This window comes from Lipophrys pholis (assembly GCF_963383615.2).
Source record: "Lipophrys pholis genome assembly, chromosome: 1".
In the NCBI taxonomy this organism is placed as follows: Eukaryota; Metazoa; Chordata; class Actinopteri; order Blenniiformes; family Blenniidae; genus Lipophrys; species Lipophrys pholis.
Window position 1 is genome coordinate 48,360,022 of NC_137635.1, and position 12,369 is coordinate 48,372,390.

Sequence of the window (12,369 nt, forward strand, 5' to 3'; positions counted from 1 at the left end):
AATCTGACACCATAGTGTCATAAGGGTCAATAAATCATTCAAGCTGCAAAAAACGGTCCCTCAGTCATCAGTCCATTGGTGCTGAGTTTTACAGGAGTCTTACTTTTGTCCACATCTCTCCTATTTCAAGCACACCTGACAACCGGTTTGTGTGGGAGAGGACAAATCAATATGGAAAACAAAACTCGGAAGGTCAAACTCTTAATGACCCCAAGAGTCCACATCATGGTGAAATGTATTTAACACACAGCTTTTACACTCAACACGTTGCAAAGAGGATTTTGTTTGTACACACCACTCATTTTCACGACGACTTTCACAAACAAGCAGAAAGGTTATTTTTCTAACTTGAAAAAAACAGGCGAAGGCTGGGCTATCGCGCCATGTCTCCAGAAACATTTAGCCTGTTTTACATGTCTGGAAGCTCCCGTGAAGCTACAGCGGAGGTTTTTCAACTATTTGAATAAGGTGTGTCAGAGCAGGAAGACGTCCAAACCATCGAATCGGGAAGGATGAGCACTGCAACCACGTTCTTCTGCATAACGAACCACACATGCTGTAAAGTTGTATCCCAACTGTGATTAAAATACAGACACTTTTAACACATATTTAATGATGCATTGTGTCCGAGCGCCAGATTGCATTGTTGTCAGGTGCACAAGTACTGGTTGGTTTCAAGAAGAAGTTTGTGTTTTGAACATAACGTGGTTAAAATGGGCCGAGAAACATACAAGGTCCAAAGACTGTGGCACCATTATGTCACCAAACAGATTTATTACAAATGGTATGAATCTTAATTAATTCAATTATCTGACAACTCCTAAAGCAAAACACGAGTTTATCTTTTCATTATTCATGTCTTTATTATGGTTCACGTTGCTTATTGTCACTGGATCTTCTGTGACTGGATGATTGGAGTGACTATGCAAACATTCAAAGAAGCTTAATTTTATGATACGGAACATTATCTGAATTCTACTTAAAGGAAAGATTATTCCCTCAAATCTCAGCAATGTGGCAAAGTGCTCATGAACCAAATGCAATCAAGGCCAGAAGAAAACCCCAAAGCTGCGCTGGGTTTTCACCTTATTTGTGGAGTTAGGAGGCAGATTTGTGCCGACAAGCATGTAACTATATTAGTTACATGGCTCATAGTAACTAGGTAAACCACTCCTAAACGTTTTATGAAAAATCTCAAGTTATTGCATTAAAAACTTTATTGGGGAAGTTTTAAACGCATTTTCCTCCTCAGAATTATATTTTTTTAATAGCTTCGTGAATGCAGATGCAGAAGACGATAAAACATGAGGTTTCATCGTTATTCAGCGTTTACACAGGGAGAAAAGGATTAGTGAACTGTGCTACAGGTCAGCTATGCATTTTTGTTTTTCCAGCCTTCTTTCCAAATAGGTCTACTTAGTAAAACTCAAACGAGTATTTGTCAAGTTCAGCAGAAGAGACTGGATCTTTTAATATCCCCACAAAAAAACAATGATGTTCCAGACTTGGACGTCTGCATTAAAAAGTTAAGTCATTTACGTTTAACTACCCAAGTGAGAGAATAAACCCTAAAGACTTCCACGTTGCATAGGAAATACACAATATAACCACACAATGGACTTCTGTTCTTTTTATTAAAAGTTTGGTATCAATATCACTCTGTCCAATTAAAATACCTGTGACCCTCTCGAATCACAACAGGGGCTCTCCAGATTCGTGATTGTATGGACAAGTCATTCATGTCTGAATCATTTCAAATATTCCTCTAAAGTGTGTGGAGATGAAGAAAAAAAAAAAAAGTCAGTGCCACAGAAAACCAAAATAAGTTACATACATTAGTCTGGATTTATGTCATTTTGATTCACGTGTTGTATGTGCTGTGTTTAACAGGGCTTTGACGAGAAACTCAACAATGGAGATAAAGCTGAATGGATTCTTATAAATTCACCCCCCCCCCCCCCATGTGTCATGTTTAGCATCATCTCAAAAAGATCTACCGTCTAAACACCAACAGACAACCACTTTCCAAAGAGAATCAGAAAAATAGCACACAAGTGTAGATAGAAGGGGGGGGGGGGAGAAAGAAAACAAACAAAAAAAAAAACAGCAGATGACAGCTCTGTAATTACAAAATGAGGAAAACTTTAGTCAGAAAACCTTTAGAATCAATCCAGTAGTTCTGGGGTAACAATGACCAAAATGAAAGACACCATGTCCATGGACACCCCCTTTCCCCTAATTACTACATTAGACTCCCGTGTCGGGTTGTGTCCAGATCTCAGGGAAAGGATGCACAGCAGCCACAATACCCCTGGGAAGTGCAGGACAGAGTTTCTGAAGGAGGGGCAGGTAAGACAATTCTCTGGCCACACCTCCTCAAAGCTCATCTTTTTTCTTTGCTTCCTCCTCCAAAGTATTTGCATCCTCAGCGTCTTCTTTTGCGTCGTCATCCTCCTCCTCTTCCTCTTCCTCCTCCCCCAGGTCTTCCTCTTCTTCGTCACCTTCAGTGTCCTGGTCTTTGTTCTTCTCCTCCTCCTCTTTTCGTTTCAAGTCATCCTGCTCCTGCTTCATTTTCCTCTCGGGCTCCTGTCGGGCGGAAACATTCACGCGACCACCATATTTTAAATATTTCACCTCACAGATAATGTGTGTGTGATGTTTCACAAAAGATAAGTCACATCATCTAAAAAAAAAAAAATAAATTCCGCACCTTTGTCACGCCCCAGGTCTCCTTTCCAATGTCTTCCGCTTCGTTCACATCGTCGGTAATCAGGAAGTTGTCAAAGATGGTACCAGATTTCACCTGCGATAAAGTGACATGTTGCAGGGTAAATGAAGCGCGGAAACTACAATAACGTCACTATTCAAAGATGTACATTTTTCTCTCTCACCTGCCAGAGGTCGAGACCCAAAACGCCAATGCTGTCGAACTTGTAGATGTTGGAATCGGCACTGTACTCGGGATTGTCGATCTCAGGATGCACCCACTGGCCCTTGTAGTCGGGGTTGTCAATCTGTTTGGGTTTCCATTCTCCCTGTGATACAGCAAGACAAAGAGACACTAAAAATCAAAATGGCCCTCAAATAGGAGCTGATAAACGCTCTTTGCATGATTGTCAAGTTTTAGTTTACCTTGTACTCGGGGTTGGGGATCATCGGCGGCTCCCACTCTCCATCCATATCCTCGTCCCAGTCTTCAGGCTTTTTGGCATCAGGATCTGGAATATTCTCAGGTTTGTCCCAATCCTAATGCGGAGCGAAAGTTAAAATTAGTTCTCTGCAAACCTGCATTTCCAATGAATGTTACACAGCAGAATTCCAAAACCAAAACTATTCACCTCAGGCTTGGCATCAGTAGCATCGTCAATTTTGGCACGGTCGTCCCAGTCCTCGGGCTTCTTGGCTTCGGGGTCCTTGATTTTCTTTGGTGGCAGGAAATCCCAGTCCTCCTCTAGACTACCTGATTCTACCTTCTCGTTGTCAATCTTCACTTCATAGGTCTGGTCTGGATTCAGGATCAGCGTGTAGAGATGGGTCAGCTCGTCATCCTGAAAAGAGAATTCGATATTAGGATTAGGTCAAGTTGAAGTGGAGGAGAAATAAAAGTTTGCATTTCAAACACAAACATTCGAATTACCTTGCACTTGATCTCTTTCTTAATGAGGTGATTCTTGCCCTTGTAGTTAAAGATGACATGGACTTTTTTGGTGCTGTAGCCACAGATGTCCGGGCCTACGGGGAAACATTTTTTAATTCATAGCTGTACTAAACATCAGGAACCAGGTCTGGCTGTTACTGCACTTCATGTGCACACCACAACTCACCAAACATCATGTAGTAGGTGGATTCTCCATGCATGTCAGTCTGTTCCAAGTCTGAGGGGAAGATCTTCACGTAGCCACCGCCGCAGTCGATCTTCTGCTCATGTTTGACTGAAAACTGAATAACCACCGACTTCCCCTCATTGCTGAAAGGCTCAAAACGAGCAGACGTGGCGTAGAAACGAGCATCTTGGCTTGTCTGCAGACCTGAAGAGAAAGAACAAAATAGATTTCACAGTGAGCTGGCGATCTAATAACATTTCTTTTTAATTATTTACATCTAAAGAGCTGATTAAGAGACATTCAGATCGAGTTTTGAGCGCTTGAGTATAGATGTGTACTACATTAACAGTTTCTGAATTAACTGGAATATTTCCTAAATATTTTTCAGTGCTCAAGTTTTATGAATGGGTAATTGCAGAATACTGAGGGGAAACTGGCCAATCCTGCTAAGGGGAGGTCGCTGTTCAGGTTTTAAAAGATTCTTACTTCCTTGTTATGAGGCAATATCAATGGCCATCTTAACACGGGCACTTCAGACCTCCTGGAAATAGCAATACATGACAAAATTGGGCAATTTCTCAAAAAATTCTGGATCTTGATGTCGAGACCTTGGCAACTTAGAATATAGATTTAAGCTTTCACCAGACAGTTGTTTTTTTTTTTGTATTGTAAATGCAAATGAATTTGTTGGTAGTTTCTCTTTCACTTGAACCACTCTTTAAGAAAGCCAATGAGGAAGTAGCATTCAATGCACTGACAGTATTGCCTGAAAGAAAAACCGTTTGACTGACTCCAGGTATTGATCAATGTGTGAGATTTTTCACACGGGTTTAGTAAATGTACCTTTATCTTTCTCAGCATCTCCATAGAAATCCCCAGCAGTGAGTTTCCACTCTCCATAGTCAGACTTGTGTTTGGAGTTCATCCAGCGACTTTTCCATGCATCTTTAAAAGAAAATGACGTGTTTAATGAGCAGAGAATTGACAGATTGACCACATTTAGCGAACGAGAAATGACAATTCCACCTTCAACGTAAACCTGAGAAGGGTTAAATTAGCTTGATTGGCTGAGGGTTTTTTTTTTTTTTTTTTTTCTCCTTGCATCTTGGGCCGCAATTACTAACCTCAGGGATGACACGGACATGTCACAGGTTAGCTTTGAGGCTAATAAGTTCAAAACACGAAAACAGTGGTGTTTACCATCGAATGGCTCGTTTATAAGAAGAATAAGTTAGAAAAAATGTCGATGTAACCAGCCTAATGAATCAACGCTAACCTCGTGCTCCCTTCAACGTTTCTCAGCCAAAAAAGAAAAAGAAAACTCACCGCCGTCCGTGAACTCCTCCCGAAAATAGACCGTCGCGTGCACGCAGCACGCGACCAGCGTCACCGCCAGCACGGCCAAAACTTGCATTTTTCCCATTTCCCACCTTGGACGTCGCGGGTCTCACGGAGGTCGATGCTGCGCCGAGAAACGGACTGCGATGATCCGCAGACGGAAGCGGAGGGGCGATATTTCAGAGAGGCTCCGGCGAACAGATGTCTGCCCGCCATTGGCTGGGCGCAGCGCGTGCCTGGACCAATCAGAGTGGACCACGAGACACTCGTCCGTTACAGAGCCTTTCCTCAAGAGCAGTTCCGCAGGCTGACCAGCAGAGGTCGCCAAAGTCGGCAGAGCAGAGTGCACCCACCTGTCACTGTTCTGCCGGTTCAACCCACCCATCTGACCCCTGTTCACCCAGGATTCCCCCTCTTTACCTCACAGTTTAGATTACTAGATCACATGTGTATACAGATAAACTATATGTGAATTTGTTGCTCAAAGAATACATTAAAACTATAGCAGGTCGACTGGAAGAAGTATGGCCGAGCCTTGTTGACCTGATTTGATTGTTTTGATATGCATCCTGCTTGAAGAAATATAGATGGATTCTGTTACAGAAACAACATAAAACATTCAATAGCTCTACCTGCAAGTGTAGTATGAATTCTTAGCAGTCTAGAGTAGTGATTTGCAATTGGTGGGCTAATGGCCCAGTTTAGTGGCCCTTGCCCTTTGCCTATGCAATAAAAAAGTATGATCTTGTTTTAAAAGCTGAGATAAAAAATGAATCTACTATCTTCTGTTGAAACTCCTTAGCAGCAAGTGATAATGAGAACCTGTAATGTGAGTTGAAAGCTGCACTTTCACTGTGGAAAAGTAACTAACTCAGGAGTAGTGTTGCCACAGTTATATTGAAAAAGTAATCTGATTATTGATTACGAGTTACTCCTCTAAAGGTAACTTAGTTACTCTACGGATTACTTGGTTTTAAAAGTAACTAAGTTAGAGCACATGTAACCTCTTAGTTACTTTCAGCAGCTGTCACAACACAACACCACCCACGGTCTCAACATAAAAATGACAACTGGTTTTTACCAAAAACTCAGTTTTGATCACCGCCTGCCCTCCTGCACTCTGCTTATACATATTATAATCTTTGACTTTCATTCTTTGTTGTATTTCTATCTGAATCATGGCTTTTTATTATCAGATTTTTACTATTACTGGTATTTATTTACCCAGTGACGTAGTTGCAGTCTGTTGTTTCACTATTTATCTTTGTATTTATTTGCCCTGCGGGCTCTTTGTGACCTTTTAATTCTCCTAATTCTTTTAATTCCCCTTTTATTGAGCGTGCAGCGACTGCAAGTCATTTTAATCTGATTACTGGTTTGGAAATAGTAACGTGTTTGATAATTCGTTACTGAAAGAAGTGGTCATATGAGAGTAACGCGTTACCGGCTCAGGTAACCGGCTTAGGATTCAATTTACACGTTTTAATTTATATTTGATTGATTCTCAAAGCTTCATATTTTGTTTCCCTCTGAAAAGTTGAGATTTTTTATCAAATGGAGATGGCACCTTTTTTTTGTCTTAAAAATGTCAGTACTCTTACACGTTGAACATATCGAGCCATGAGACAAAAACACAGTACAGATAAAATGTTATGTAATATATTAATTTAAGAAACATAACAAAAATCATCAGAGAATCATGGGAGCCTCTTTTTAGTGAGTTATACGAATAGCCTTACCTAAAAGAGCTGTAATGTCATTATTTTTTTTAAATGACCCTCAACATTTACTCAAACAACTTCAGTCAAATACAAGCTATTAAACATTATCAGCTCAAATGGTACAAAACAGGAACACTTTGACCTTTTTACAATGCTTTCTTTGATTAGTTGTGATAGTACTTATATCTGTTTATCCTTGTGTCTAAAACCAGCTTGACAACATCAAGGACATAAAAGGGAAAGTGACAATAATCACAGTATGAAAATCAAGTTGCACAGGGAAGAGGTGGATCTTCAGCTTTAGTTTGAAAACGTCCACAGAACAGGTTCATTCGATGCCTCAAGCTGGATAGATTAACAGTGGCCTAACACCCTTTCCTGACCTTTGAAACATTTAAATGTCAATACCGCAAGAGTGCAAAGTTACTATGAGTAGGCAGATCAGGGTTTAAACAACAAGATGAGTCAGATAAGGAAGACAATTATCCTAATGGACCATTTATTCTTTTCTTCTTTTTTTTTTTAACAGATACAAACAAAAAGAAATACAAACGCTAAAATTTCCACTCAGATTACTTTCAGGGTTGTTTTTTTATTTTTTTTTTATTTTCCTCTGTGGAATACCATTAAAAGAGAGAACTATACTAATAGATTAACATCAGTAAGAAACAATGACAATTGAAGAGGCACAAATCCGATTAGCCCCCACCCACCCTGATAGGTATCTCCTCAATACACAACTGGACAGTGAAACTGGTCCGTGTAGCAAAGGTCTTGTTTGGATGCTGCAGGTCCATCATGTCATCCACTAGAAAACACTCTGAGTGGAGCAGCTGATCAGAAGACCCTCCGACTGACCGACAGAAGCTTGGATAATCTCTTTTGGGCTTACTTTACTCGATGGGAGATGTTTGTCGTTCAGGTGAGGTCAGCTGAGATGTGCACACAGAAATGGGATCTCTGTCTCTTTGCCCTGTATGCAAAGGGCAGCGCTCGGTGTGCTCAATAAATAAACTGCCTATTTGCATGTTGTGCTGAACTTTTTTGTACACTCTTTGGACAAAATAAAACCAGTGCTCTCGTAAGACTGTCATTCCTACAGTTTTCTGGTCACTTCATGATGTGCAAGCAAAGAATTACAACTTGTCCGAAATAACAACCTGCATCCTCCAGATTTCTTGGGCATCAATTGTCATAATTTCATTAAATTGCGACTTTTCAAATTAGTAAAACAAACCAGCTAAGTTATAATCAGATTTAAAGTGTAAAAATCCCAATTATTCCACAATTAAGGGATTTCTTATATTACAATTTTTTGTGCTTTTAATCCACATCATCATATAGATAGATAGATAGATAGATAGATAGATAGATAGATAGATAGATAGATAGATAGATAGACAGACAGGCAGACAGACAGACAAAGTATCAATCAATCAATCAATCAATCAATCAATCAGTCAATAAATAAATAAATCAACCAATAAATAAATTAATTAATTAATTAATAAATGAATAAATACATATGACATAGTTTATACTTGTTAACCAAGAGACAAACAAACAAATTCTATGGAAAGATCAGTACTGAAGATCAAATAATGCTATTTTAATTAGAATATAGAATGTGAAGCACTAAGAAACAAATCAAAAGTAATGAATGTGCAATTAGTACAAATGTTTGCAAATATTAAGACAGAGGGAGGAGAGGGAATAAAAAAGCCAGAGCAGTAAGGTCCCTTTCCAGTCAAAAAAAAAAAAAAAAGAGAGAGAAAATTAAAGCACAATACTCTGTGTATCTGGCTAGAATTATGGAAGTAAATGCTTTTGTTAATAGGCGGATGTTTACAACAGAATTCTTCTTTCCTGTTTATTGGGCGTTTTACGGCACTCCGTCACTTCCGTTTTGTCAAGCTTGATTTTTCCAGGCAGGTTGTTTATGCTCGGATGGTCGCTTTCCACAAAGAAGGCCTGGTTAGGATGACCGCATTAAGAGAAGACTTTTAACAGACGTGCCTCTAAACAAACCGCCCTGGAGCCGCAGAGCCACCAGCAGCGGCGGATCGCGGAGTGTTTGACCGCTCTCAGGATGTCTTTCCCGGGCTCCTTCGGCTCGCAGCTCGCTGCCATCATGGACGTCCTGGCCAAAGCCGCGGTGGCAGAAATCACCAAGCTGGTGGAGGATGGCGGGCTGGTGCTGAGGAAGGAGATCTGTGTGAGGGACGGCGAGATCCAGGAGCTCAGGAGGAGTCTGAAGGTGATGGAGGAGGAACTCTGCAAAGCTCAGGAGGCGATCCTGCAGAAAGGTGAGGACCAGCAGGGGGTCAACACTGAGGATCAGGGTGTTTGGGATACAGTGGAGGAGTGGTGAGCACTCTCACCTCACACTGACCTCGTACCAGGTTTGAATCCCGGGGTTGATGGACCTCCTGTGTGGAGTTTGTGGAAGAGCTTTTCTCCTCTGAAGACACATCATAAAGTCTGCAGTCATTCCAGGGTTGGTGTTTGTCTCTGTGGATTCAGGACTGTTCAGGACATTTCTCCAAAAACCTAAATTCCATAAAGGAATCTGTGTCACTCCAGCAGCCATAGCTAATTGGGATCTCCACTTCAGTCTAATACTGGGACTGTTTTCAGTTTTCTACTCAGATGAAGTAGTTCTGGTAAAGCTTCTTTAACAATTGCAATCAGTCTCTTATTACCGTCGGCGCCACCAGGACTTCCACGTTTCCTCTTGCAAATCAGCTGATTTATGCAAACAACACATGAAGCTTCACTGCTGAATCATGCATAGCATGTGATTACAGTCATAAGAGCATTTGCAGAAGAGCACTGAACATTTACATCCTCTGAATATTCCAGTATGTGCCCTGTAAAAAGTTAAAGTCACTTTGTGAAAAGCAGTTATCAATCTGTGTCCCGGAATTCTCACAAAACTGTAAATTGAGTCACCACTGGTACTTAATGATAATTGATTATCTACTGTGTTCTTTGGTCAAGGCACGAACATGAACGTATTGTCATGAGCACACATGGATCAGCCTCAGTCAAGAGCAGCAGCTCTGCTCTAAATCAATATTCACAAAAGTAATCCACTTGACTCTTTGCACCAGTAGAATGACTTTAAACCCGACTTTCAATGTGAGTGAGTTCGTTTTTAGACAATAAACAAATCAAAAACTTCGATCATTACAGTTCAGATATTGGTACAAGTACAAATTTAAGTTATATGCAACTCCTCCTTCTCTCAGACTTGAAAGCAACCAGCAGTAACCAGAATGTGAAAAGCCGTGTTTATTGTACTTCCTGACTCTCACTGTGTTGACGACTCCCGTCTGTTTCTTTTTCCTTTTCTGTTTCAGACAAAGTAGATCAGGAGACAAACACCATGTTCTTCGAACACAGAAGTGCTGATTCGCTCTGGCCGCCTCCGGACGGATCGAACGAGAGCGTCAACATCCGGCTGGTGGTGAAACCCGAGCCGGCAGACGAAGTCGCCGCCATGGAAACTAAAGACGGCGCGGTGACGGCGGACTTCGGCGCGGCGCAGCAGGAGGACTCGCTCTGGGCCGCTTCGGTCGCGATGCCGCAGCAGCACGTTCAGATGTTCCCCTCTCACGCCGAGCAGTATTCTGCTCCCTGTAACGCGGACGGCTCCTTCGATCCTCAGACCATTACAGCGCAGGAGATCATTGCCGACTGCCTGAGTGTGCCCGTAAAACTGGAAATGGGGAGTTCCTCTCCGTGTATGAAAAGCGTCACCTCGGAGTCGGCTCAAAACGAACAGTTCAGACACGTTTCGCATCCTCACTTCGGTCCGGACAAGTGCCTGCAGTCCGCGTTGCAGCAGGCCGGCCCGTCGCCGGCGATGCCTCCCGCACAGAGACTGAGTTTACACACCGAGGATTACCGCCATCATAGGAACAACCTGCGGGCGAAAAGGCCGACAAGCGTTTGGCGATCCAGTCACAAACTCTTCGCGTGCGCTGTGTGCAACAAGGGTTTCCTCCGCTTGTCTCAGCTGGAGGAACACAAGGCCTCCCACCAGGCCGTCAAACCTTTCCGGTGCCTGGAATGCGGGAAGTCCTTCACGCAGAAGACGCGGCTGAAGACGCACCAGAGCGTGCACACGGGGGAGAGGCCGTTCAGCTGCAAAATCTGCGGCAAGATGTTTTCCAGGCAGGACAACTGCCTGAGACACGAGCGGTTCCACAGCGGCACGAAGCCGTACAGCTGCAAGCAGTGCGGGAAGAGCTTCACCGTCCAGGGAAACCTCAAAATCCATCAGGAGATTCACCTGCAGGGGTATTAGATATCGATTGAGTTGCAGTTAAAGGAATGAAAAAAAGGCTTCCACTTGTACTAATTGTACTTGTTGATGAAAACTATTGTTTGATCAAGTTGCTGTAAAGCAGGGGTGTCAGACACATTTTAGTTTAGGGGACATATACGGCCTAATTTCATCTTGAGTGGGCTGGACCGGTAAAATAGTGTCCAAAAGACCTTCAAATCTTTTACGTTTTTCCTTGTTGTGGTGCAGAGTATACGTGATGAAAATGGAATATTTTGCTGAAACCATAAAGTTGCTAATAAAAACTACATCAACACAAAGCCAATTTTAATGATACATTCACTCTGTAGCTGTTGTGTTATGCATGTTTTTGTTTTTTTACAGATTTATGGCTTTGAGGCTAATGCTAGTTTCTTTCTTGGCAGCATCACGACATCTCAGTGTTGTCTCCACTTCTCTCCAGTGTTTTAAAAAAGAATTTTTTTGATTTGCTTGGTGGTTGGGCCAGATTGGAGCCTCTTGCGAGCCTCTTGTGTTTGACGCCCCTGCTTTAGATTACTGGGGTCATCACTGGGTCCCTGAGCAAAGCTTTGAACCCCTCAGGTTGCATCAGGAAGGAAACCTGCCGTAAAACTCTGTACTTTTTGGCGTTGGCTGGTCATTTTTCCAGCATTAAACACATTTTGTGTGATAGATTATGTTTTATTGAGAATTTATACAATAATCTTCAATGTTTTGATTATTTAATGTGTACGTTGCCGGTTTGCTCATGGTTTCTAACTACACTTTCACCATTATTGTGTGCCTGCTGCTTTTTGTTTTGTGAAAACGAGCTGCAGTCCACTTCCAGTCTCTGTATTTATTTTGCAGTGCACTTTATGCACTGAAGATTTCCCAATTGATTGTTTGTTGGTGGAGAAAGAATCTTGCAATTTATTTTTTTTTATAATAAACTTATAAACGTGCTCCTTGTTCTTGATGACTTTTTATAATCTGAAAGCTAACACTGGGCAGACAAAAATGAGAGAACTGAAGTTTGGTCTATTTGAAGTGTGCATGTTCTCCTTGTATGTGACTTTCCTGCAGCTCCCTCCCATACCTACCCCCCGCCCCCCCACCCCCAGAAAAACAAAAAAAAACAGTTTAGGCTAATCGATGATTCTAAATGGACTTTGAAAAACTGTTCTGAGAGTAC

At 41.8% G+C, this 12,369-nt stretch overlaps 2 protein-coding genes across 2 annotated transcripts; one reads left to right on the forward strand and one right to left on the reverse strand.

Moving 5' to 3' along the window:
- Positions 1 to 847: 847 nt before the first annotated feature.
- calr3b (calreticulin 3b) lies at positions 848 to 5,361 on the reverse strand. Its single transcript, XM_080470176.1, has 9 exons — positions 5,151 to 5,361; positions 4,668 to 4,769; positions 3,825 to 4,028; positions 3,638 to 3,732; positions 3,339 to 3,548; positions 3,133 to 3,246; positions 2,892 to 3,035; positions 2,711 to 2,803; positions 848 to 2,586 (listed from the first exon to the last, which is right to left on the reverse strand). Exons 1-9 carry the CDS (start codon positions 5,245 to 5,247, stop codon positions 2,377 to 2,379), a joined length of 1,269 nt encoding a protein of 422 aa, XP_080326302.1. The 5' UTR covers positions 5,248 to 5,361; the 3' UTR covers positions 848 to 2,376.
- Positions 5,362 to 8,780: 3,419 nt separating this feature from the next.
- On the forward strand, positions 8,781 to 12,139 carry LOC308118094 (uncharacterized protein). The gene is made up of 2 exons (XM_080477335.1): positions 8,781 to 9,189; positions 10,246 to 12,139. Exons 1-2 carry the CDS (start codon positions 8,973 to 8,975, stop codon positions 11,193 to 11,195), a joined length of 1,167 nt encoding a protein of 388 aa, XP_080333461.1. The 5' UTR covers positions 8,781 to 8,972; the 3' UTR covers positions 11,196 to 12,139.
- Positions 12,140 to 12,369: the final 230 nt, after the last annotated feature.